This window comes from Sarcophilus harrisii, chromosome 5 (genome assembly GCF_902635505.1).
Source record: "Sarcophilus harrisii chromosome 5, mSarHar1.11, whole genome shotgun sequence".
Classification (NCBI taxonomy): Eukaryota; Metazoa; Chordata; class Mammalia; order Dasyuromorphia; family Dasyuridae; genus Sarcophilus; species Sarcophilus harrisii.
The window spans coordinates 265,724,546-265,752,260 of record NC_045430.1 but is presented as its reverse complement, the minus strand read 5'-3'; the positions used below and the strand labels follow the sequence as shown (position 1 = coordinate 265,752,260).

The window sequence follows — 27,715 nt, the reverse complement described above, 5'->3', positions numbered from 1 at the left end:
AGAAATGCATTAATAAGATAGACCCAAATCATCCATGCATCAAACAACAAATGCACTCTAAGAAATGGCACCCTCTCCCTAAACAAATACCATTTGTGGGTGCCATGCTCCCAGACATCCAGCTTGTTTCTCTTGAAGTATCCAGTCCCCACAAACATATATTTTTGCACATTAAATTCCAAACTAGTAAATGTCCAATAATAATCAAAACTACATAAGATGTAGCATTCAAAAAGCATTATTTTGCTACTGGAACCACCCCCTGACGACACCTGCAATAGATCAAACAGCAAATGGGACAAGACTTAGAAGGAAAACTCCTTGAGGCCAGATTTTGTCTCATGTTTGCATCTATATCCTCAATATCTGTTTCACATTATAGGTACTTGAAAGACTTCCATTGGAAAGGATCTCAGATATCATCTAGTTCAAACTTCTCACTTTTACAAATTAGTAAAATAAGACCCAGACAGGTAAAGGATCAAAGATCAAAGAGTTAAAGAGAGCTAGAGCTGGGATTCTAACCAGTGACATCGTACTTCCAATACAGGTCTCTTTTCTATGAGTATGGAATCATCAGATCCAGAAGGGCACTGGCATTATGCAAATATCAATTTCTCCCTCATCACTGTCTTCCTTACTAGAATGGAAGTTCCTTGAAGGTGAGAACTAGTTTTACTTTCTTTGTATTTCCGGCACGTAGTGCAACATCTGATGCAGAGTTAAAACTTAATATATATTTCTGGATTGATTGGCTCCAAACTGCCAGACATTACTCAGTTCTTGAACATGTTCCAGAAAAAGAAAACATGGCAGTAGAAAAGTCTCCACTGACAATACCAAACATTTCAGTCATTAAATTGATGAGTGACTGCTGACTCCCAGCTGTGGCGTCTGACAAATGGCACCGAGCTAATGGTAAAGATGTCTTGAAAGAAGTGATTAAGGTCAATCAAGGAGAACCATGGAAAGGAAATAAAAGGAATGAAAGGTTGAGGTTCTTTGAAGTTAGTAAAACCTTTACCTAAATTGCTAAAGATTCGGTTTTCTACTGTCTCTATATTGACCATAATTTGTGAAAAGAGTAAGGTGGCCAAAGGTCCACGAATGAAGGAATCAGCAACCATTCTGAAGAGCAATTTGGAACTATGTTCAAAAAGTTATCAAGCTGTGTATACCCTTTAATCCAGCAGTGTATCTGCTGAGCTTATACCCCAAAGAGGTCATAAAGGAAGGAAAGGGACCCACATGTGCAAAAATGTTTGTGGCAGCCGTTTTGTAGTGGCCAGAAACTGGAAACTGAGTGGATGCCCATCAATTGAGAATGGCTGAATAAGTTATGGTATATGAATGTTATGGAATATTATTGTTCTATGAGAAACATAGATTGGGATCAAGAGGATGATTTTAGAAAGACCTGGAGAGACTTACATGAAGTGATGCTGAGTGAAATGAGCAGGACCAGGAGATCATTGTACATGACACATCAGTATTATACAATGATTAATTCTGAAGAACGTGACTCTTTCCAACAATGAGATGATTGATGCCAGTTCCAATGATCTTGTGATGAAGACAGCCATCTACACCCAGAGAAAAGACTGTGGAAACTGAATGTGCATCACAACAGAACATTCTCACTCTTTTTGTTGTTGTTCACTAGGATTTTGTTTTCTTACTCATATACTTTCTTTTTTAAAACTGATTTCTCTTGTGCAGCCAAAGAATTGTATAAATATGTTTACATATATTGAATTTAACATATTTTAACACGTTTAACATATATTGAATTGCTTGCCATCTAGGGGAGGGTGTTGGAGGAAGGAGGAGAAAATCTGAAGCACGAGGCTATGCAAGGGTCAATGTTGTCAAATTATCCATGCAGATGTTTTGAAAATGAAAAGCTTTATTTAAAAAAAAAAAAGAGGGAATCAGAATCTCAAAAAATTAGCTGCTAGAGTTCAAAGTCAATGGCAAAATCCTATTGCCTCCCCCTTTTAATGTTTCTGAGAAAGAAGAGAATTCTAGTCAGCATTGAAAAATTCTGTTTCATTCAGTTAAAGTTAAGATGGTTTCCAACTTTCCTTCCCATTCTGGGTTATCTCAGAAATTTAGGAGCAGCTTAGCTCCTCCTTACAAAAATTCTGAGATGTCTTTAAATGACTCGAATATGTTGCCAGAATATCTGCATTTTGCCTATTTCTACTTTAATCAGTGACTCTGTACTAACTCTCTCATTGAATTTTTCATTCATCCTCTCTTGGTCTTAATTTCTCATCTGTCAAATGAGATGGTTGGACCTTGATGGTCAGCTCTAAGTTTATGGCTCTGTGACTAAAATTCCTTAAAGCTCTATTAGATCCTAGGAATATGTGAAGGATATTGCATGTGCTACAATTACAAAAGCAGTTTGTAAACATTTGTAAACAAAAGTGTTATAGAATTGAGAGTGGTTATTATTATCAAACATAAAGAGTAGGGGTACTGTGAATATTATGACAATGTCTCATTCTTTTTTTTTTTCCTTCAGAGTAATTAAACATATAAATCAGTTGTTTCACTGAGAACATAATTTAGTTGTATGCCATGTGAAGAGAACTGCATGAGGTTTTGAGTCTAATAAATATGGCAAATCTCTGAATCTTAAAAGACAAACAAAATCCATGTATATACACGTACAAATAGCCATTTGGGACAAAATGTTTATGTTACAGTGGAGGAGAGAATACTATTCCATTTGATTATCTAGTGATTCTGGGCAAACATCATAGCTTCTCATTTTCAATTTCCCCATCTAGGAAACAGGGTTACAATACTTGCCCTACAAAAATGCTGTGAAGATTGAAGGAGATGATATGTAAAACACCTGGCAAATCTTAAAAAAGATTTTTGACTCTTAAGATATCGCCATCATAAATTGGAAAATAGGTGATGTAATAAGAACTTGTGAATTTACAATTAGATTTGATTATAAAGCATTTAAAGATTTTACTGTGAAATGACATTTAAGGACTTACTGATATTGGGGCTTCCCTAATTGGGATAAGTTCAAGTATATCATGGAAAAATTTTATTAGGCTAAGGTATCATTATTAAATCATAAAACTGAATGTACAGTCCACTCTCTAAAAGTCCACCAGATCAGTCACATTGGGCAAGTAATAAAGATGTACTATAAAATGGGCCCCAAATGGACAGATCCATCTACTTCTCAAACATAATATGCCAAAATATCAGTACATCTCCTTTAATTTACTGGATCAAGGGCTGGCTTGACTTCAACACAGATCAGAAGCTTACTTCCTGAGTGATATGTACTTAAGACTTTCAAAGTAACCTAATGTTAATGATAGGCTTGGTCATGTTGTACTTAACTTTACAATGGCTCCTCATCTACAGAAAATAGATGTAAGAGATTTTGAAGAAACAATCAGCTTATCTACAGATCTTAATCATCTCCATTCTCAGAGAGATGAAAGAAACCCAAGTTATCAAACTGCTGGATCCTATCAGATCAATTCCAGGAGAATTATTATTAGGGAAAAGGGATCAAAAGAGAAAGGAAATTAGATAGATTTGTTCATTATTATAGATAGGACTAGTTATACACAGTTTTTGAATGCCTAACAATTAGCTTCATTGTTTTTGGTGGGAGAAGAAATTGTGACTATGTGACTTGTGCAGGGTTACTCAGGTAGTCAGCTGACAGTGAGTAAATATCTGAGGCTGTATTAGAACTCTGATCCTCCTGACTTGAGAGCCTGTGTTCTATCTACTGCACTACTTAGCCATCTCTAGTATGGATGGATTGCTAGAGACATATCTAGAGGCAGGCATATATATTTAGTTATTGGAATCCAAGAACCAAGCTCATGATAAGTGAAATCTTATAATACCAGGTAATTAGTTCCATAAAATGTGGAAGAGCAGAAAGAACTTAGGGAAGAAGTTGACTTAAGTCTCTATCACTTGATCAACTCTGATGGACTCTTCAACAATGAGGTAATTCAGGCCAATTCCATAGACTTGTGATAGAGAAAGTCATTTATATACAGAGAGAGGACTAGGGGGACTAAATGTGGATCACAACATAATATTTTTACCTTTTTTATCGTTGTTTGCTTGCTTTTTTTCTTTCTCATTTTTTTTTCCCTTTTTGATCTGATTTTTCTTGTGCAGGACAATGATTGTGAAAATAAGAATAGAAGAGCTGAACATGGTTAACATATATTGGATTGCTTGCTGTCCAGGGGAAGAGATGGGGTAAGGGAGGGAGAAAAATCTGGACAAGGTTTTGTAAGTGTGAATTCTGAAAACTATCTTTGCATCTATTTTGAAAATAAAAAAGCTATTCTTAACAAAAAGTCTCAATCACTTATCCAAACATCACAGCTCCGTCACCCCATAGCTATGAGGCCTTAGCTAAACAAGTTTTCCAACTGTCTTGAGTGAAACTTTAATAAGATTAAAACTACACTTAGACTTTGGGACATACTGTACTAGTAACATTTTCATCTGAGGTTTGCCATCTATAACATGAGAATGTAGCGGTACAACATAATGGAGACAGTCAGATTCAACATCAGAGACAGTCGTCGGATTCAACGTCAAAGACTTGGGTTCACATTTCAGACACTGGTTTTGTGATTCTAAGCCAATCACTTATTAACTAAGATTGAAGTTACAGAGCAGCACGTACAGAGTTCCATTGGTAGATGCCAATTCCTCCCTTAAATTCCTTAAATTAATGAAATCACAGATCTATACAACACACACACACACACACACACACACACACACAGTGATATCTGTTTCACCTGTCTTACAGAACTATTGTCGATTGAACAAAGCAATGCATTCAAGGCTTTTTTAAACATTAAAGTGCCCATAAATGTTAGCAAAGAAGAGTAAAGCTTCAGAGAGAAGAGAATAGGATACAAATCCTGTTTCTGACACATTTTACTTTTTTCACCAAGGCGAAATCACCTAACTTGGTAATTCCCCAGGAAATTCTCAAAGACTTTAACTTCTACAGGAGTTGATGATATCCATCTATGGGTTGAGAGAATTCCCCATCTGGGACTTCTTTCTCTGAGAGTTTCCACTCTGGGAGTTTCTAAGATGGAAGGAATCACAGGACAGGGCTAGTGATGAATGAATGAATAAATGGAGATGAATCAGACAATTCCACAATAGAATTTCTTCATGTTATAGAAGTATCTGGTTATAAAGCATAAAATGTTAATATAAAATGACACTGATTAGGGTTACAGTACATGGGGTTTTCTTCCATTGGCAACTTCAATGAATTTTTTACCTATTCCTTTGCTTAAGTAAGTATCATTTTCCATATGGAAGGAGCATTATCCTTTTGAGGGATAATGATTTCATTAAATCCGATCACCGTCCCAGCAAGTTAACTTTGAATTTGAGAATGTAAAAGTCACTTTACAGTGAGTATATGAAGCTTGCCTGATCAGTCAAGTTGAACATGGACTCCAGGGGGGATATTCTCTGCTTGATGTATGAGCATGACACTCATTAGCATCCATGGGAATAATAGTCACGCATCAAGTCAAGGAAATAGGCCTCTAGCATTATCTCACCTACAGCTGTAGCTCTTTCATGGAAGGGTGCAAAATCACTTCAGTCACCTTCATGGAGCACTGAAAGGAATCCACAGAGAAGAGGAAGACATGGTTCCCACTTTGAATTTTGCCCAATTTTTGAAATCCAAAGCAGGATTTATTTTGGGAATATTTTTGATTGCTGCACAGAAAGTCAATATGCTTTTAGAAGTTGGAATAGTGATTTGCTCCCCTCCCATTCGTTATTCTGACCAATAGATTCCCAAGATACATAGCTGTGGTTGGGTCACTTGAGTGCAGAAGATCTGAGTTTTCTGAGCATGGTGGGAAGAAAGAAATCAAATCTGACTGTGGTATCAAGCTCATTTACAACCCTTAAGTTTCCTGTTTTTTTCAATATCCTCTGTTGGCAAAAAGGTCCATACAAGCATCCAAAATACACAGATTGGGGTGAAGATAAGGCACTCAGAAAATAGAGGGCAAGATTTTGTGTTTTGTGTTTTTTTTTTTAACTTGCTTTTCTTTGTATCCTGGATGTTAAGCACAGTGCCTGATTTATTAAAGTGCTTAATGGATCCGCAGGAGGCATCCAAGTGATACAGTGTACAGTCCTGGACTCTGAAAGACTCATATTCCTGAGTTCAAATCCAACCTTAGACTTAGTAGCTTAGTAACTGTGTGACTCTGGGCAAATCATTTCTTTGCCTCAGTTTCCTCTTTTGTAAAATGAACTGGAGAAGCTGATAGTATACCACTCTAGTATTTCTGCCAACAAAAACTCAAATGTGGTCAGAGAGGCAGGTATGACTGAAAGACTATTGAACAACACCACTATAGAAATAGTAATGTAAAGAAAAGATAAGAACTCTGTTTTTGTACACTTAAAACTTACCCTAAATAAATATCTACTTAATAATCTACCTAAATAAATCTGTTGATTGGCTGATATGCAAAGTGGGATGAAGTAATTGAACAGAGTACTACTAATAATTTATATTATGTATATATATATATATATATATATATATATATATATATAAAACCTTTAAGGTTTAAAACATGCTTCATACAATCCTTGTGATAACTAAGTGAAGCAGGAAGTATTATTTTTCCCATGTTACAGTTCAAGAAATTGAGATAAACATAGTTTAAATGCCTTGCCCAGAGTCATAGTTAATAAGTGTCTGAAAAAGGATTTGCACCTGGGTCTTCGGAACCTGGATTTTGGTGATTTTTCCATTGAACTACTTTGCAGTCTAGGGAAGGGATATATTGGATTTCGAGAATCAGAGGTGAGACAAGAAAGCCTTCTAAACAGGGGAAATCAATTCTGTAATATCTTCCTCATGAATAATTTGTAGTCACTACTTAAAGCATGCTTTCAAAATAGCCTGGTGACCACTGGAAAGATGGTCACTGGAAAGAAGGCAACAGCCAAAGGATTAGCAGAGAACCATAAAACAATGGAAAAATCATCAACTGGTACCCATGCTTCCTATCCTAGGGCCAATTCAACCATGCTGCCCCAGACCACAGAACTGCCCTGGATGTGCAATTTTCCAAGGATTTTCATTAGAGTAAAAACTAGAAATGTGAAACAGAGAGGAAAAAAAGGAAGTGGGGAATCACAAAGTGAATCTTTTCATTTAAAATTCAAGAAAAAATAATTGCAGCCAAGAGCACCTTCTTGGTGGATGGCTATTATATTTCACAGGAGTATAACCAGAAATGAGTTATTGATTTGGATCAGCCTCTGGACACCTTCTCTCCATATGTATTCGATGAGATAGTTAACAGGGGGTTGTGTGTCTGTTTGTTTGCTTCCCCTAAGACAAAGAGAGCTACCTACTGCCCAATGTTCCACACACACACAGTGTGGACTAAGGAACATCACTGGCAACAGGCAGAGGCTCCAGTTGGGTCACTTTGTACAGGTTTTTGTAAGATGCTGTGGAATTCAGCCAACTCCATTAGGGTATCAAACCCAATCCCAGCAATTTCCACTTTAAGAGACAACTATGGAGTTTTAACAGCAGCCCTGGGCAGCACCAGAAGCAGATTATGAAAATCATTTTGCAGAAGCTAATACAAATATTTAACTTTAGCAAATTCTGCTCCCAAAAAAGTCAAATAATTAAAGAGTGGGATTAAGATCAACCCAGACAATTTCAATATTGGATTTTTCAATCCCAGCATTCCGTTCTGGCGTCAGAAAATCGGAGCCCAGTTGACACAGCCAACAAGGTGGATATTCACAAATATTTTAAAGAGATGTAAAAGCCTAACATATAAATATTGATCTAGCTGCAAATCACAGAAATTTCAATCATGGGGGTGGGTGAAGCTTTGTGATGGGTAGTGTCAGAAATTCCCCGGGGTCAGACTATGCGCCTGGCGTGCCTTTCATAGATGTGCATCAATGGATTTGTGCTGAACAGTGATCTGGGATGAGTTGACATGTTTTAGTGATAACTCTTTGGAAGAGATGGGGATAAAGCAATCCAAGGGTGATAATTCAATATAAATGAAGAGGTTAAATCTGGGGAAGTGAGTCCCATTTAAAAATCAACAGAATGGATAATTAAAATATCTGAAAGTACAGGATTCAGTCTTTAGGCAGTTACCTGATCCATATGGAACTTTTTTCCATGGGAATACTTTCTGTAGGTTAAAAAAAATGAAGTGGTAAAAGTCTTTCTTATCTGCAAGTGAAGAGTACATTTATTTAAACACAGAAATATGTGTGTTTAAAAGCAAGCATGCTCCCAATCACATGTATATAGAGAAAGGGGGAGGGAGAGAGAGACAGAGAGACAGAGAGACAGAGAGACAGAGAGAAAGAGAAACTTTAATTGCATTCTTTAGGAAATGAATCTTTCCTTTATTTCTAGAAGATTAAAATGATATATATTGTTTACAACAGCTGTATCTACTCATTACTGCAAAACATGTCTTTGCCAGTTTATCGCAAGTTTGGATAGTAGAAAAAAGGTGAATTGTTTGAAATCAAAAGCTACTTTATCCTTGTTTCTTTTGTTCTTTACTTATTTACTAGATTTACTTAAGTTATCAAAAAGTCCTTTTTCATTCATTCTTTTGACAGACAATAAACTCCTTAAGGACAGAGGCTTTTTTATTTTTTGTCTTTTATGTCCAATGCCTAACACATGGCTAAATGTGGATATAATGAATGTCAATTGAATCAAAAAATGGGTATCGATCACCTGTTGCTACAAGCAAGGCATTAAAATGTGGGCACCCATTTTTGCTACTAGGGGTAACTTTGATCTATATATTTTCTCTGGTTTCTCACAGAATCTCAGAGTTGCAAAGGACTTCAGAGGTGATCCAGATTAACCCATAACTCATTGACAATCCCTTCTTTTCTTCCCAGGCCTCAATAGAATGTTCTCTATTTAATCTGCATCCAGACATTTAAAAGCAAGACATAGCCATTTGGATTTGATCATACATCTGATTTTATCACTTTAGTCAAACTTTATAGCAGCTCTACATAGACAGAATTGTGTTAAATTGATATCGCATGTTGGATTATAGTATCTTTTCCTCCTAGTAGCAGCTTTTTTTACCTGTTCAAAATCACAAAGTGGAATGGGGGGAACCTTGTCCAAGGTTACTTGATTCATTCTACCTTGTCCACAAACATATTCACATGAGTAATATCATATGGTCCAAGATGGCACATAGATAGTTTTCAGTCATATTTAGTCACAGTTAATAATTCTTACAATGAGTAGCTGAGTTTTTCTTCCCAAATACACAGAGAAGCACTAATACCAAAATGTATTCATTTTCTTCTAAATTTTAAAGGTTACATTTTATTTCTAATATCTCAGCTATTAGCTTTCTCCTCTTCCCCATGCCTAATTGTGAACAAAATGACCTTCAGCTTCACTCTGATATCAAATTGCTAATGAAACTCTTAGATCATCTGATTTTTTAGAGCCAATCAATTCAAAAATCACCAGTGGTTCCCTTTTGCATATAAAATCCTCATCCTGATATTTAAAGCCCTTTACAACCTGATTTACCTAATTTATACACACACACACACACACACACACACACACACAATCCATAGCCTACTTTGTGTTCCAGTCAAACCAGCTTCCTAGCTAGTCCTCTGAGATAATGTTTCATCTTTTCTGGACTTTGTCAAATACAACCTCTGCCACCCCACCACTTCCCAACAGTAATCTACACTCCTTCCTTATTTCCATGTAGTAGCACCTCAGATTCCTTCAAAGGACAGTTCAAATGCTAGTACCTTCCCTTGGCTGATTATGCTCAATTGATCCTGCATATATCTTGTTTTTGCATAATTGTTTGCATTTGTTTGTTTTGCTCTTTGAGGGCAGGGACTACCTTTTGCCCTTTTTTATAACCTCTGCATTTAACACAATGCCTGGCACTTAGTGAATTTTGTTAGTTGTCATTGGAGCTCAAATGAACTTCTAGAGGAAATCATTGTTGATGGCCAAATTTGCTGTCACTCTCTGCCTTTTAAATAGGAATAGTACTGGGATCTGAAACTGTCATTTCCTTGACATAAAGAGCTCCCAAATGAGAAATACATCTCCTCCAATGAAAGTCCGTACCTTCTCTTCAACTTATGTCTTAGAGTGTTGCTCCAGGGTCTTGGTCCAATGATATCAGGGAGGATATGCAAGTAACATGGGATTGAAGTGAAGGAAGCTATGTTTTGCTTTTCCCTCTGGAGCCATGGCATCTGGTTATCAGATATAGCAAGATGACAGGAGATGATCCTAGATGCAATAGGAGACCTTGGCCATTTTAATCTAAGGTCTTTACTAGGTCTCAATATGACTGAAGCAAAGCCCAATCAGCAAATAAGATTGAGTAAGAAATGAAGCAGAGAATGACCTATTTTACCTAGTCAAAAAAAAAAATCAGTCTAAAGGGGAAGACCATCAGAATTCTGAGAAGTTCAGTCTTTGCCCAAGGTCATAGAGTATGTGTGAGGAATGGAACAGGAATCCAGTTCTTGATGATTTTTAAGCCACTTTCCATCACCTAATCTAGCACTTCTAAAGTTGATCCATTTTCTTCTATGTGTATATTATATCCTTCTTTCCCTCTTTCCTTCAGCAGATTTAAGCTCATTGATATCAGAGGTTATTTGATTTTTCTCCTTCTATTCCCAGAATACAGAACAGAGCTTTCTTCACAGTGGGCACAAAAAGCTAGAACTGCTTCCACAATATTAATGTGATATTGGACTCTTGATAAGCTAATTGGCCAGCATCCACAGAATGGGCTGGATGTTATCAAACAGTTCCTCAAACACTCCTAGAACATGAAGTAGAGGCAGAGGACGCTCCTTCCCATTCTATAAAGAAGAAAAACTGAGACAAGATTTGCACAAGACATTGTCCCCAAGACCCTGGACTGTGTGGCTATGACAAAAAAGCTTTGGTGCCTGAACTCTAAAGCCATTGTTCTTCCCATGACACTTCAAAGCAGTCATTGAAGAAAGACTACTTCCTATTATGCAACAAGGTAATTAGTGCATTAATAATGATTAAGAACATACAGCTCTAAACTTGGATATGAAAGCACTGAGACATAGGAAAACTCTGCAATTAGCCACATCTGTGGAAGCCCTCCCACTCTTTAAAGAGCAGCAAATACCTTAAAAATTTGTTATTCTCTGCTAATGAATATTTATGATGCCTGTTCCTACCAACCAGGGTTTCATTTGGGTGTTCCTCTCATTTTAGAACCCCCTTTATTGTGAACCATAGAAGAGCAAATTTACACAAAATGTTGAGTCTCTTCAGTGACTTTTAAAATATTTCAAATGACATTTGGGGCACATCAGCTATGCTTCTGAAATTTATTTATTATAAAAGTCACACAGCAGAATACTATACACACATATGTATATATTTATACACACAGATACACACATATACCTATGTATATTGTCATGTGTGTGTGCGTGTGTGTGTGTGTGTGTGGACAGCAATGTGGATTGAGATCTAGGCTTAAGTCAGAAAGGCCCAAGTTTAAATCTTGCTATAGCCACTTACTATTTATATGACCCTAGGCAAATCAACTAATATGTCGGCCTCAATTTCCTCAACTGTAAAATGGGAATAATAATAGCACCTACCTGCCAGAGTGTTTATGAGGATCAAATGAAATCATATTTGTAAAAAGTTTAGCATAGTGCTTGATAAGTACAAGGTGGTAAGTAAATGTTTATTGCTTTTATATATACTTATATATCATTATATAGGTATATTTATATATTCCTTCTAAATTCAAATATATATGCAGGGACGTGTATATATGTAGATGTATACATACATATTTCTTCTCAATTGCTGAATTACAAAGTCATTAACAACTGAACCATTCCAGAAGGCAGATGTGTATCTCAACCTCCTCAGTCTGCTTATTCTATATATTATACCGGGGCAAAGTAATAACTCAAGAGCAATTCCAGAAATGAAATGCCTTTAAACACTCCAAAGAGTACTTTCTTATTGTATAAATATGGCATGGGATGAGGGCCAAAATGTTGCCTGAAACTGCTAATCACTGCAGATGTTGTTTAAAAGGTTTTGGATTTTGATAGCTCTGAATATGTAGAACATAGGCATAGAGGAAATGAGAGGTGAGTGGTAAGTGGTCTATAGATCAGCACTTGGGACTATTACTATTCATTCAACGCTAGCTTCTCCAAGGGTACTTTTCTGTTTCCTCCCCATTGTTGCTCCTTCTTATCTCTCCCACCAAAATTACATTGGATATATTTTTCTTTTTTTTTTTAATTAAAGCTTTTTATTTACAAAGCATATGCATGGGTAATTTTCCCAACATTGACCCTTGCATAACCTTTTGTTGCAAATTTTCCCCTCCTTCTCTCCACCCCCTAGCTGGCAGGTAGTCCAATACATGTTAAATATGTTGAAATCCATGTATACATATTTATACAGTTATCTTGTTGCACAAGAAAAATTGGATCAAAAAGGAAGAAAAGGAAAAACTGAGAAAGAAGACAAAATGCAAGCAAATAACAATAGAGAGAGTGAAAGTGCTATGTTGTGTTCCACACAACACTTGCAGAGTGTTCCACACTCTGTTCCCATGGTTCCCTCTCTGGGTTTAGATGGTTCTCTTCATGACTACACAAGTGGAACTGGTTTGAATCATCTGAATGTTGAAGAGTGTCAGGTCTGACATTGGATATATTTTGCATTTACCTTTCTGTATAATCTAATAGAATATAAACTTCTTGAGGGGAATAATTTTTCTGATTTTTATATCCACAGCACCTAAAATAGGCTCGGATTATAGGAGGTACTTAATAAGTGCTCACCGAATGGAACAGAACAGGCAGCTACCATATCTTTCTACTACCAGTGGAATTTGTGTGGAGTGACACTAGAGGGACAGTTTATCCTGCACCCCTGATAAGAGTTTAATTATAGAAGATGGAAACTCCAGATCTCATTTTTGAAAAATTAACGATACTGTATTTTCTAGGTGTAAAGCTTTGGATATCTTACCTTTTCCCAAACTTGGGTGTTTAGCATCAAAACATTACTCAAAGTACACAAGTGTTCTCACAATTAATTTCTTTATTTGTTTTAATTATAGGTTTTATTGATACCTTCCACTTCATATCCAGTTCTTTCTTGATAAATCTCCATACTCATGTCCTTGAACCTTCTCTTTTAATGAAGAAAAACAGTCAAACTAAACATGGTTTTTTTGATGCATTTCTGCAACTTCTTTCACCATGTCTTTGAAAGTAATCACTGTCTGATTTCCTTCCATTTATTCTTTTCATTTATTAAAGTAAATGTATGACAATTTAAGTGTCCTCTCTTATGTATCTTCAGATGTGAGATGAATCCGCTTAATAAGGTTACTCCTGAATCCCCACTTGTTAACCCTTAGCCTTTCTTCACCTACTTGTTCTTCAATCTCATTATCTCCCTGGGATTGAGTTCTTGAAAAGACCTAAACACATCTGGTCTAATCATGACAAGACTTCAACATTCTTTAATGTTATAGTCAAAGAGGTGTTTAAAATTGATTACAAAACAGGCTGAACTTGTTTAAAAAGTCTTAAATAGAAACTAAGTCGCTCTGTCTTCCATCCTGACAAGTTGGACGGGAAAGAGAGGGGAAAAAAAAATACATGAGTTGTAATCAGTTCTGAAAGTCAAGATTATGAGCTATGCCAGACTTCTGGGAGCTGGGTGATGGGGCTAGGAGGGAAAGGGGAAGGGGGGCAGCTGGAATTAAACATCTGGCTCTAGCTGAAACTAGGAACCATTTGCTTATGGGCCCTGGCCAAATGGATGGAGGAAATAGCAATTTATATCTCCATGACAGGAAACTTCTCTCCCTTTCCTACTGAGGATCATTAGTGAAAAGTCAGGAAGGAGTTCAAGGCTAATCATATGTGCCTTTACAAAAACTCATGCAGCCACACTTACAAACCCAAATATAGTACAAGAGTATTGGGCACAGATCATGCCCTTTTTCATAACTCGTTTTAGCAAAAATTCTCAAAACTGAATAAAGATTATTCTTCCAAAACAGAAATGCAAATGAACTATGTCCATGTATCTATATTCAAGTTCTCAGAATTTTAAAACTATTTTTCACAGACCCTGTATATGCTATAAATTATACTCTGCTAGAGAGGCAATTTTTTTTTCTGAAATAAAGGAAGCTCTAGGCAGCAGGGTCCAGTTCCTTTGTTCCTAAATCAAGAACTGACCTCCCAAGAGAAACGCCAGAGGTCTTCTCAAAGTACAGATGGAGAGGATGATGCCCTGTTTGTAACCCCAGGAAGATTTCCTCCTGAAATTCAAAGCTAAAATCAAAACCAGGCCGAAACAGCAAGTTTAGAGGAAACTCATTTCCCTGCAAGGAGCAGACCCACTTGAACACACTATGAGCTTTCCAAAGCTCACAAAGAAGGATGCAGTTGCCCCAAGCCAGCAGGCAGATTGAGACATCTAATTGATTGCTCCTCCAGGCAGACGCTATTTGCTATTGGAAGTTCTTAAAAACAGACCCAAAAAGCCACAACTCAACAGGTAAAACAGAACTGAACGAGGCCTCGGATGTGCTTCGCAAAATTGCTGATGAACGCAAACCACCAACCAAGTAAGTCTGACTTTTCATGCCAACAATCGCCATTGCCGCAACCCTCCAGAAGGAGGTAACATCAGGAAATCATTAGTCCGATTCAGAATCATCTCACGACCATGCCGTCACAAAGGGCCGGCCGCCCATCCCAACGCATCTGGCTTACCTTGGCCATCTGTGCCTGGACGCCATTGGCCTTGAGAGACGCTACCGCTTTCTGTGCCGCGGCCGGACTGTCGAAATCTACAAAGCCGTAACCTGTGGAAACACAAGAGCCTTTATTAGTGGGTGCTCTCGAGCAGCCTCAAGCCCAATTCTCCTTGGATGATAGCTAATGACATCCTGTCCTGTTGACATCTGTGCACATCTCTGATCTTGTGAAGACTAATGCGAGACAAGAAGACTCTCTCATCAACAACCCTTACCCCCTTTCCCTCCTCTGCAAGTACCTGATTCGGGAGAGTTGATTCAGAGGCTTGAGACAGAAAGAAAATCATCTCTTATTTCCAAAGGTTGCTCCCTTTGGCCTGGGGTTTTTCAGCAGATTGAGTTCCCAAATGAGCTAGCTCATTTACTTTAATTTCATTAATAAGCCAGAAATTTGCCTGACCTTACCAGCCTCCCTTCAGCCCTCACATCTGCTTTGTTAAGAAGGCCAGTTTGCTCATTTCAATTTTGGGGAAAATATTAAAATGTTTATTATATGCCAGACATTGGAAATACAAACTGAAAGGGTCGCTGATATTGGACTAGGCCAGGGAAAACACCATGTGTAAAGCTAACAGGAGTAAGACATGGATCTGGGATTTCATTGGTATAGGGAGTTCCCAGGTAAGGAAACTCTACCAATACAGGTGGCACCTTCTTTGTAACTTGTAGTCTTGAGCATCATGGGTTAAGTGTTCCACCAAGAGTAATGCAGTCAGTATGTGGCAAAAGTGCATCTCCTGGGCTTTGATTCTAGTTCTCAGCTACCCCTATACTGACTTGCTGTTCATAAACAAGGAAATAGTAAACATATACAAAGTCAATGTACAGTAATGTTGTAAAGAAACAGGAAGAAGGTAGCTCTTGAGGGGAGCCTCGAGGGATGCTAACCATTCCAGGAACAGGAGTGAGGAAGGAGGGTATACCTTGCAGGGGGAACAATCTGGACAAAGTTATGAAGGTGGGAATGAGATGTTTTACACAGGGAAAAAAGCAAAGTGTCCATGAAATAATCAGAACTGAGACTAGAAATATAAATGTCAAGACATTATTTTGTTCTAGAGCCAACAGGGAGTCATGATAGATTCCAGAACAAGCTAGGAAACCATACTAGGGAGATATACTAACTTAGCCAGAACATCGCTCAGGAGCCCATGGTCACAATAGTCAGAGAAACATCCTTAGCACTATGACTACCATCATGCGGATGTCATCCAATATCTCATCAGATCATCATTTTTGCTCCTGATTCATGTCCATCGCTTTCTGCTAGTGTATAATCTGAGCCATGGAGGTTCTTTTGTCCCTTGATTTGCATACAATCACACATACACATGACACAACACATACACATACAAAGAAATAGTCTGACAGAATCTTAGTGTATATGAGTATTTACAGCGACAATCATGTTTATATACTTTTCTAGTCTCAGGACAAGTCTTATCCTGAAAGGGAATCTCAAAAGCCAAGATTTTTGCAAAAGGAAAACATCACAGGCATTCTGCTCCTGAAGTATTGCCGGACACAACTTTAAATCCCCACAACCTTCATCCTGTTCTTCTGTCAGTAAATGTTTTCTTCCTCAGTCCCATACTCCTTTTCATTTAGTACATGCTCATGTAGCCATGTAAGTAATTTCAATAGCTGTCTGTTGTGAGTCCTCCCCACTCCATCCCCCCCAAAAAATAACCATGGAAAAGCGCAAAGGAATTCAATTACCAGGTTGTTTCTCTTAATTAACTTTTTAATTTTCTCTCTTTGGATCCTTTCTCCTTTCATTCCCTCCCTCCCAGTATGTTATTCCAAAATGGACTTCTTACACAGCAGTGGGCTATAAAATACTCTCTGAAACCTCTCCAGAAAAGTGGTAAAGTTTGTGTTCCTAGCTCCAGGAGAAAGACTGCTCTCTGAGGAATGCTGGGAGTGCTGTGGATCTTCATAGGGTTCTAACTTCTGGGGAAAGCACTCAACAAGGTCAAAGGTAAGGACAAAGGATGTTGACCTGAATGGGCAGAGGGCCACATAGAGGTGTCCCTTCTAGGGAAACTGAACCACATGCTATATCTGCTAGCTTCTGAAGCCCACCAGGTGGGCAGAAGGGAATCCCAGAAGTCTTTATTCTTTTCTAGGAAAGGAAAGGAGTAAAACTAGGTTACACAGTGGCTAGAACACCTGGTCTATCTAGAATAAAGAATGTCTGAGTTCAAAACTTCCCTTGAACACTTCCTAGCTATGTGAACTTGAGCAAGTCACTTAACCTGTTTTTCTCAGTTTCCTCATCTGTAAAATGAGCTGGAGAAGAAAGCAGTGGAATGACTCCAGTCTTTTTGCCAAGAAAACCCCAAATGGGACAGGAAAAGGGAGACACCACTGTAATGACTAAACAGCAACAACAAAAACAATTCTAGGTACCAGCTTTATAAGGGTCAAAGTTTTGAAGCTGGAAGAGACCTTGGAGGTCATATTCTGACCTTTTGTTTTATCAATATTACAACATAGCTAAATTAATTGCCCAAGTTTACAGCACTAGTAAGTATTCAAGGAAGGATTTAAATACATATTTTGCTGAATAAAGTCTCCCAATTTAAGAACTATGTGACACTGCTGAGTTTGTTTGTGAAACATTGTTTTTTAGTATCTACTTCAGCATCTTGTATTCTATTCTATTCCAGTCATGCTATCTAGGTGAGGCTTGAGGAAATAGTGTGTCATCTCAATGGGATTCAGTTTCCTCATCTGTTAAATAATATCGAAGCTGTTGTCACACCTCAAGGATATTTGTCTGTGGATTAACCTTTTCAATCTGACCCCCAAATAGCATTCCACTTTCATCATACATGATCCCCTTTTCCTCATCCCCCAGTACAAGAAATCTGGAAAATAGGTGCTGTAGTATATAGAGCATGGCTCTGTAAACTTCTAGAGTTCAAATCCAGCCCCAGATCTCCCCTTCGTGGGGAAGTCATTTAATCTCTCTCTTCCTCACCTGTGAAATGAGGATAAAAGAACACCTCCCAGAGTTGTTCTGAATATCAAATGAGATCATAATTGTAAAGCACCTAGCATGGTACCTAGCCCATAGTAGGTACTTTGATCTATTTATTTTCTTTAAAATTTATGTATTTTTTGCTGAGGCAATTGGGGTTAAGTGGTTTGCCCAGGGTCACACAGCTAGGAAATTGTACCTGCCTGAGGTCCGATTTGAACTCAGGTCCTCCTGACTTCAGGGCTGGTGCTCTCTATCCACTGTACCACCTAGCTTTTAAATGCCCGTTTCCTTCTTTTTCCCACACACAGCATCTCCCATCTCTGTGCATTTGTTCTTGCCATCTGTTTTCCTGCCTCATGGAATATGCTACTCCCCTCCGTATTTATTCTGCACATTTTCTGTATATTTTTAATGTGTTCTCTTCCCCTAAATCCTAAAAGACTATAAACTTCATGGGAATATGACACAATCCACTTTCTTTTTCATCTCCAATAAATAGTAGAGGCATAATACCTATGTGCTGATTGATTGATATTGATTGTCTCGTTAGCATCTGTGGGCTAGAAGTATATAAAGGCTTCAGATTCTAGCTCCAGGGCAGGGGCTTTCTTTCCTGGACACTTTACAGAATGGTCTGCTTTTCCTCCAATTCAGGTTTCTCCCTCTGGCTCCTTTCCTTTCCTTCCACCCCCACATGGTACACAGGATATTACAAAATCTCCACACTGATCTCCAGGGCTGAAATCCAATCCAAACAGAACGAATGCACCATGAGGACCTTCCATTCCCCAGCCTTCTTAGCATCCCAGAAGCAGGAAGAGAATTATGGGCTGCCCCACAGTCAATAAGAGAGAAAATGATTTTTTTTTTTATTTTTTTAAAGTCACAGCACAGCATGGACCGTGTGGGATTCAGGACACCAAGCCACTTTCATATATTGCTCATTTTCCATATTTATGCTCTGTAGACAGCGGGACCCCAAGAGCCCACCAGGAAATGTGTAAAGAAACGTGAAATCATTGGATTTAAACTATGCCATGGAGCTGAGGGTCCTTTGTAAATATTTACTGTGAAAAATTCAAATAAGAAGGCTCAGTTCCTTTAAATACTTCACCTTTAGAAATAAAGACCATATTCTCTGGTTCCCCAAGACAGCGTACACTACATTATAACCAGCAGAAAACAAAACAAGATCCTTAGCTTCCCCCGGAGAATATTTATCCTTTCACTAAGAAATAAAGCTACTTGTCGGCCGCCCATTCCACGTTGATTTTCCTTTCTGCCAGCAATGGGATTCTGATGAATTAGGACCCATGGCCCTGAATTGCTGGGGGAGGCATTAGCGGAACCCTACACTAGTAAGTCTTTTTGGCTCAGGACTAAAAGGATCCACCATCAAGCATGAACAAAATGCTGACTTTCTCCTGCCGCCACCTAAAAGGCTGGGGGGCCTCTTGGTCTCAGTTTCTCAATTACATAATTAAACTTGGCAGCAGGTTCAAATGAATTAAAACTGAATGTCACTGTTTTCTCAGCACCCCCCCCCCCAGTCCCTGTTTTCTTCTTCCTTGTAGGGAGAAGGCCAGCTGAACAGCAATTAGCGGGAAACAGAGCAGTGAGAAAGAACCAGCTCGGTGCTAATTAGGTCACTTGCCAAATGTATTCATTCCATTGGCAGATTTAATCAATGTTTTCCTAAAATGCTTTAAATCTTGTATGCCAATTTAAAGTTTTGCTATTATTACAGCTTTAAACACAGATGGGAAGCTGAGTGATTCGCAGGGCTGTTTGCCTGGAAAAAAAAATAATAAAGAGAAAGGCATTTGTAAATGGTAATGAACCTCTTTGCGCACAGTTAATGCCAAGAGGATTGTGTGTATTTTCTGCCTCCAGGGAACTAAGAGGTGACAGATATGTTGTGTTGTTGACCACGCAGTTGACACTGCAACAATCCAGTGAGTGTGCCTCTTAGAAACCATTTTGTTAGCTTGAATACCATCATCCCTTTAGTTGACCAGGTTTTCAGTCTTATAATTAATCTCCACTTTGCTGCCTTTCCTTTCCCTCAGCCCCACTGTCCAAGATGTCACCAGTTGTTCAGTCTTTTCCAATTCCACCTTTTCCATATATCTCTAATTCACCCCCTTCTTCTTTACCCAAAGGAGCTAGGCAACATGGTGAATGGAGAGCTGACTCGGACTTGGGAGAAGCAGCCTTCAAATACTGACTTGCAGTTTAGGCAAGTCACTCAGCCTTACTCAGGCTTGGCTTCCTCAACTATACAAGGGGTTCTAATAGCAGCTACCTCACAGGGTCATTGTGAGGATCGAATGAGATCATCTGTGTAAAGCATTGAATGTACCTTTAAACACCAGACATGTTATTATTATTATTATTATTATTATTGTCTCTAATATATTTTGGATCCTGGTCTGAAGTACAGCAGTAGCCTTGGAATTATAGTCCTTTCTCCATTTTCTCCCCTCTCAAATCTATCTTCCTTATAACTGCCAAATTGATTTACTAAAAACCAAAACCAATAGATCTCCCTAGGTTATTCCTCTACTCAAAAATCTTCAACATCCTCCTATTACTTCTAAGATAAAATAGCAATTTCTTAGCCTGATAACCCTCTATGACTCCCATCTATTGTAAATTTCAAGTCTATTCAAGTCATGTATGGGTGTGTATATATATACATATATAATTTCTGTGACATTTACAGTATCTCTACAGATAATATTCAATCTTTTTATTCCATGCATTTTTGCAAGTTATTCTAAAATGTCTGACCTCATTGACTCAATGTTTTTAAACCTCAGTTCAGGTACCCTTTCTTATTTGAGACCGTTCCTGACCCCCTCTTTTGTTAATATTATCTTATTTGCCTATTTTGTATACCTTGGACAATTCTTCAGTACCAGGTAAGCTTCTCGTTTTAGCACTTGGAGTTCATGGTGAATGGACAGAATATATAAAAACTATTGGTTGCATTGAATATAATACTGCAAAGGGGCTAACATGCAAAGTCTCTGAAGGCTGAGACTTTTTGCTTTGAGTTCCCTGTCCCTGGCACTTTGTCCAATATGCTTTGAATGCAATAGACAATACACACATGTATAAGGAACTGCCTAAAAGCACTCCTTTAAAATGTACATGTTACCTATTGAGTGGGTAATATTGTAGCTGTCCCTTTATTTGGAAAAATATCAAAATGGACCAGCTCCCCTTTAGCACATTAACATGTTCAAATGTTTAAGGGATCAAATGATCCCATATCAAACATTGACCTTGTTAAAAAAGGAAATTAAAAAGGAAAGGAAAAGAAAGGGGAGAGGAAAGGGGAGAGGAAAGGGGAGAGGAAAGGGGAGAGGAAAGGGGAGAGGAAAGGGGAGAGGAAAGGGGAGAGGAAAGGGGAGAGGAAAGGGGAGAGGAAAGGGGAGAGGAAAGGGGAGAGGAAAGGGGAGAGGAAAGGAAAGGAAAGGAAAGGAAAGGAAAGGAAAGGAAAGGAAAGGAAAGGAAAGGAAAGGAAAGGAAAGGAAAGGAAAGGAAAGGAAAATAAACATTCCTTCTTTCCAGAATTAAGTTTTCCCAATCTGATTTGAATCTCAGCATGGTTGGCCTGCTCTAGAACACAACTTATTTCAGAGGCTGTACAATTGTGAGTCAAATGTGGTTTCTAAAGAGAATGAGTGAACCTTGTCCAGAACTTACACATCTGAGCTCCAAACCTCAAATTAAACAGCCAGAGAAGCTTAGGAAATACCCTTGAATCCCTCCTCCCACTCCAACAACTTCTGCCAATCATTCACTGTTGTTGACCAGATTCAGAAGTGGAAGCCCTGAAATACCACAGAGAAGGGACACTTTGGATAAATTTGTAACCCGACCAGATGCAAACAACAGTAGGGGAAATTTTACAGAGGCTACTACCTCCCCCAGTTGCTAGGCAAATTTTTAGTCAGCGAGCTTCTAAGAAGTTCAAGAGAGAGCCCCTCAAACGTTGAGCAACTGCTGATTATTTCCCGATATTTTATGATTTTCTAGAGCCCAAAGTTGACAAAAGATTATGTTGTAAAAATCCAACCACCTGACAGCGTGTACCAATGCTAGGCCACCAGATATAATCAACAAGTATTCATTAAGTGCCCTTGGGCCAGCCTTTGGGGTTAGGTTTGGGGATACAAAAGAATAGTCTCAGTTTTTAAGGAAAATCTGATTCTCAAATGCAGGTCTTTTGATTTCCCAATTAGTGTTATATTCACTAGGCTATGCTAGGAAAGATGAGTGATAGTATGACCATCACCAGCATTGCCATAGATTGCTCATTGCGATAGAATGAGATATGACCCTGCAAGAATAGAAGAGCATGGTGGAGAATGTGTCAAAAGGGGAAAACAATCACCAAAAATCATGTGGACAGAGCATTGAATGAAACCAGTATCCTTGATTCTAGATCTGGTTCTGTTACTTCTCTGATGAATGTACCTTTTGTGATCTATAGAGCCTTAAGTAGCATGGGGGTTACCAGGGCAATGTCAAAGTACAAACATCACAGGAGGTGAGGTACTTCCAGTAACAACAACTTTGTCCTGTTAACTGTCATTCTGTCATTTCAATCATGTCTGACTCTGTGTAACCCCACTTGGAGTTTTCTTGGCAAAGCTACTCAATTGGTTTGTCAATTCCTTCACCAGATCACTTCGCATACAAGTAAACTGAGACAAATAGAATTGAGTTACTTGCCCAGGGTCACACAACCAGAGTCTGAGGCCAGATTTGAATTTAGGAAGATGGGTTCCCCTGACTCCAGGCTTGGCATTCTGTTCACTGTGCCACCTAGCTACCCAACATTATTAGTACTGCTACTACTAGTAGTAGCACTTGATTGCACTTACTATGTATGAAACACTGTACTAAGCACTTCACGATTATTATTCCATTTGATTGTTACAATATTAGGAAGTTGGTGCTATTATTTTGCTCATCTGTGGCAGCCAGGGTCATACAACTTGCAAGCATCTTCAATCAAATTTGAACTCAGCTCTTCTTGACTCTAGGACCAGTTTTAGTCCACAGAAGTGGCTAACTACCCCAGTAGTTTTTTCCTATATGTTTCTTAGTCCTCAATGGGAGCAAAATCCTTGGGTAGGAATCTATCTCAGTTATTCCATCTGCTTAAAATAAATGGTAATTGATGGATGATACTATCTGTCTAGGCTCCCTTACTCCTAGAGTAGTTGTGAAGAACAAATGGGACAAAATATTATGGAAGTGCTTTGTAAATCCTAAAACAGGACAGGGTTCTAAGAGGCTCCTGCGTGATGAGGAGGGGTCTTTCCACAGATGGTTTCTAAGAGTTCTTAAGGCTCTAAGCTCTAGGAACCCATAATGATGATGATGACACTAAAGACTTGTCATCTACTGACAGATATTACTGAAAGAAAGTCTATGTCCCATAATGTAGAAAGAACCATGGGCCTTACTTCATTATCAACAAAAAGCAAACACAAATCGGCTCTTCTCTCTTGGTCTGATTCTCTCTTTTATTTTATAACACAAAATGTTGCTGTGTGTCTACTTTGCAGTCTGAATAGCTGACACAATATTAAAATGTCATGAATGGTATGGGTGTTCAACATGGTTATATTCCCATAGGGTGGACCTGCCATCTTTCTTTCCAAGTGATAGAACAGAAAGTTAAGGGAATGAAATGGATGCCCCCAAGATGTTTTCCAATAGAATAAACCAATCATAAAGACAGGACAGGCTGACCCTTTCTTATGAGAAAGCAATAAATTCCTTTTTTGCCTCCCCTAAGACAAGTCTGTGATTGATGAATTGGATGGGGGGAGCAGTGACCTTTCCCATACAGTTATGAGGGCTTGTCCAGGATCCCTCTTTTGGGGAGTGATCTTCCCATACTGATCCTAGGGCAGATGCCCATTGGAGACTTCCTGGTGGCTTGAGGACTCAGTCTGTGAAAGATCTCCTTCCTGATTAGGCAAGGACCCAGAAGGGAGGCAATCTTGGGAGGCAAAAATGAAAACAGAATGGTGTTTCTATGCTGCTAGCAAAGACACCTGGGAGGAGAAAGGCTGAATCTAAAAGGTCATGTAAGTTTATGTGCATAGATCCAAGGTCAACTGCCTCTAGACAGGACCCTGTAGAATGACTCAGCTAGATGCCCATTCTTAGCAGGAATATAAGATAAGATCAGATCATCATTCCTTACCCCAAAAGACTTTGGGCCCCATCTGTGTGGGAAGGAACTGGAATTGGTTGTTTATGGCTGTTTTAAGGCAAAAGTCATTTATGATGCTTTATCAAGGATTTTACTACTTAGCAATAAGAGATTTGTGGGTTTTTTTTTCCCAGTTACAGCTGTATTTATCAGCCTCAGGGATATGAATCAACCTATTGGATGCTTCAATCAGTTCCAGCTTATCACCTCCCCCCCTAAAAATGGGACCCTGTAGGAGGACCCAGCTCAATGCCCATTCTCAACAGGAAGTAGTTTCAGAAAATGAGATCTTTACCCCCGGTCCCAAAGGACTTTGGGTCCTATTGCTTTGGGAAGGAACTGGAACAGATTCACCCCAAATTATCCGGTGTCTGGATGAGCCCCCTGTTACAATGTATTTGGGACTTAGGATAGTAAACATTGTATCACTAAAAAGGATATACCTCTAACAATCCAGTTTGATGTCTGTTGAATTACAGAATGTATATGGATGTGATTAGCCACAGAGAAGTAATTACAGTGAGTATTTGTGCCCTGATAGAGAAAAGAATTTTATAGAACTGTCTGTACAATTTAGGATGTCTGCTTTTTCAAAAGCCAGACATCTTAAAAAATGCAGAGTAAATTAAACCTATGTTTTGGTTTTTTTTATTAAAACTTTTTTTTTTTTATTTACAAAGCATATGCATGGGTAATTTTTCAACAATGTCCACTGCAAAAACTTTTGTTCCAAAATTTGTTCCCTCCTTCCTCTCACCCCCTCCCTTGGATGGCAGGTAGTCCAATACATGTCAAACATGTTAACATATATATTAAATCCAATATATATACATATTTATATAGTTATCTTGCTGAACAAGAATAGGATCAAGAAGGAAAAAAAATCTGAGAAAGAAAACAAAATGAAAGCAAACAACAACAGAAAGAGGGAAAATATTATGCTATGGTCCACACTCAGTTCCCAAGGTCCTCTCTCTGGGGATAGATGGCTCTCCATCACTGAACAATTGGAATTAAATTTATGGTTTAAGAATGAGTGTAAAGTATAAATTTCTTGGGAAGATTTGGAATCATGGTTCTTAAACCATAAGGAAAGTCAAGAACTTGAGGTAAATATAGACACCAATGCTTAAGGAAAACTGGCAAAGGACTCTCTAAAGATTCTGAACAAAAACCATCCCAATGTCTGTGCTACTGGTTGCCTCATCATTCAGATGATACCATTTCCTTTGGTTATGGAGAACCTGACAACTAAGGGGACACCTGTGCACTGATCCAATCTGATTATTCCTTCTATGTAGGCATTTGAAGAAGAAGGCAAGACCAAATTGGGAAGAATTAAGTCAAGAGTGATACCTAGTGGATTCAAGACTAGAAATCTAGTTAGTTCTAGATTTACATCTGGATCTAGATCCCTATTCTGGCAAGTAACTATTATTGACTAAATTACTGCCGGGGAGGCAGTGAAATGTATTGCTGGCCAATGAGATACTATAAGCGGGATATATAAACCATGAAGTTGTTTTAACCAATGTAACTGCTGCTATTGAACAGCTTGCAAATGAAGTTGCCTAAAGTTTACCAAGTTTAAGAACCCCTAGATTCCTTAGCTTATGTCATCTTAACAATCAAGTAGCCTTAGATCACTTATTAACTTCAGAAGGAGTGTGCATGATCATAAATATTTCATATTGTATTTCCATTAATCAAGTACCATTGAAACTAAAAAGAAGATAAGACAACTTTGGGCCAAAGTCCTCCACTATTTTATTGGGAAATGGGACACTGCCCTTCTATTTACATTACAAAATTAAGGCTTCTTAAATCTCAAACAAATCCAAATTCCCAAACTCACTTTCTTTTTCACCCTCTTCCAATCAGTTCCTAAAATAGAGAAACCACTTCTCCCCACCAAATACAGTCAAAACTGGGGCTGGGAGGACTGTTGGCATTAGGCTTTTCCTGAGATTATAGCACCTCCCTGATTGGCTACAAGGTCTATTGCTTGAGACTTTTTTTTTAAACATTTCAAAGATTAAGGCTCTAAAAAAGGCAGATTAACTTTGGTGAACCTTTCAGCAGAAAATTTCTCACCATTCCCAATTTGGAGTGATTAATATAAAATACACCCCCTGGGACACCCATGAAATCTAATGGAGGTTCATAGGTCTCTCCTAGAGATAATATATTTGTATATACACGAACATGTGTGAATTTTGTGCATGTGTATATGGATCTACATATGTATGTGTGTTTATAGGCCTGTGCAGCTGGGGTTCACGATGGAGCTTACAGTATGCGGAATAAACACTGCCACGCAGTTTAGAAAGACAGTACAGAAAAGCTATAATTTAAACCTTTAATTAGAGGGCTGCAATCATCAGCCCTTGCTAGGGTATGCAAATCTAACCACCCATTCTGCGTCCTGCTGACCTACCATGTCTCTGCTTCTCCTGGTTTATATGGAGGGATGGAAAGTCCACTTCTTAAGAGCATGGGAATAAGTTCCCTTAGAACTAATGGTATGTGTGTGTGTGTGTGTGTGTGTGTGTGTGTGTGTGTGTAAAAGAGACCTACTAGATGTATTTTAATCTACAATTCAAAATCAGTGCCTTCACATAACCAATGACTCTTGGGAAGAGTCTCTTTGGTGAAGTTTACTCTCCCTGGTCAAAGCAATAACTAGGATTGAAGACTGAATTTTCCCAGATCCATTCTTCCTTTCAATCATGAGGACACAGACAAGAGTTAGAGTAACAAAATATGACTGAAAAGATAGAGAAATGGTGTCATAAAGTATATTCCTTCAAACATTTGAAGATAGCAATCATCCCCCACCATGTCTTTTCCAAGTTAGACATTTTTAACTAATCCTCAGTTGGTGTCTGGAACAGTGGATAGAGTAATAGATAGAGCACAGGAAGATCCTGGATCCAAACCCTATCTCAGACACTTATTAGCTGTGGGCCCAAAGCAAATTACTCTTTCAGCCACAGTTCCTCATCTGAACAATGGGAATAAAATAGAATTCACTCATATAACTCCCTGTCTTGGATAGTTTAAGAAACAAGTTATTATATAATAAAAACAAAACTTAGCAAATTTTGAATTCTTATGTAAATGACAGTAATTACTATTATCTATTTATTAGGAAGGTCAATTAATTTCCTTGGGCTTCAGGTAGCATCTCAGTAAAATGAGAGTCATAGATCTAAGTCATAAAGAAGTCTCACTTAAGGATTCTAATCCTCTCATTTTATCCATGAAAAGTTGATACAGAGGAAGTTCATATGATTTGCCAAAATTTATGTTTCTCCAGGTTAGAGGCAAGCTTTGAACCTATTTTCTCTTCTACAAGGGCCAGTGCTCAAGTTTTTTTTAAAAAGGTATATTCTTAGGACTTGAGGAGGGAGGCCATCCCAAGCATGGAGGACAGAGAGAGCAAAGGGACAGGGTAAAAACACAACATCATGTGGAAGGAACTGAGAAGGATTGATGGAATTGTGGGACATTCCATCTATATGC

The 27,715-nt window shown here is 38.3% G+C and overlaps 1 protein-coding gene and 1 long non-coding RNA gene across 12 annotated transcripts in view; one reads left to right on the top strand and one right to left on the bottom strand.

Moving 5' to 3' along the window:
• Positions 1-27,715, bottom strand: part of RBMS3 (RNA binding motif single stranded interacting protein 3) — a 1,441,154-nt gene that overhangs the window by 402,604 nt on the left and 1,010,835 nt on the right. For all 11 annotated transcript variants that reach the window (XM_031938176.1, XM_031938175.1, XM_031938179.1 and 8 more), the window contains one exon: positions 14,914-15,005. In XM_031938176.1, the coding sequence (XP_031794036.1) occupies positions 14,914-15,005 (92 nt within the window). The remainder of the gene's footprint in view (positions 1-14,913; positions 15,006-27,715) is intronic.
• LOC116419225 lies at positions 15,004-19,786 on the top strand. Its single transcript, XR_004229484.1, has 3 exons — positions 15,004-15,259; positions 16,751-16,938; positions 18,601-19,786. It is a non-coding gene; the product is annotated as an uncharacterized LOC116419225 (long non-coding RNA).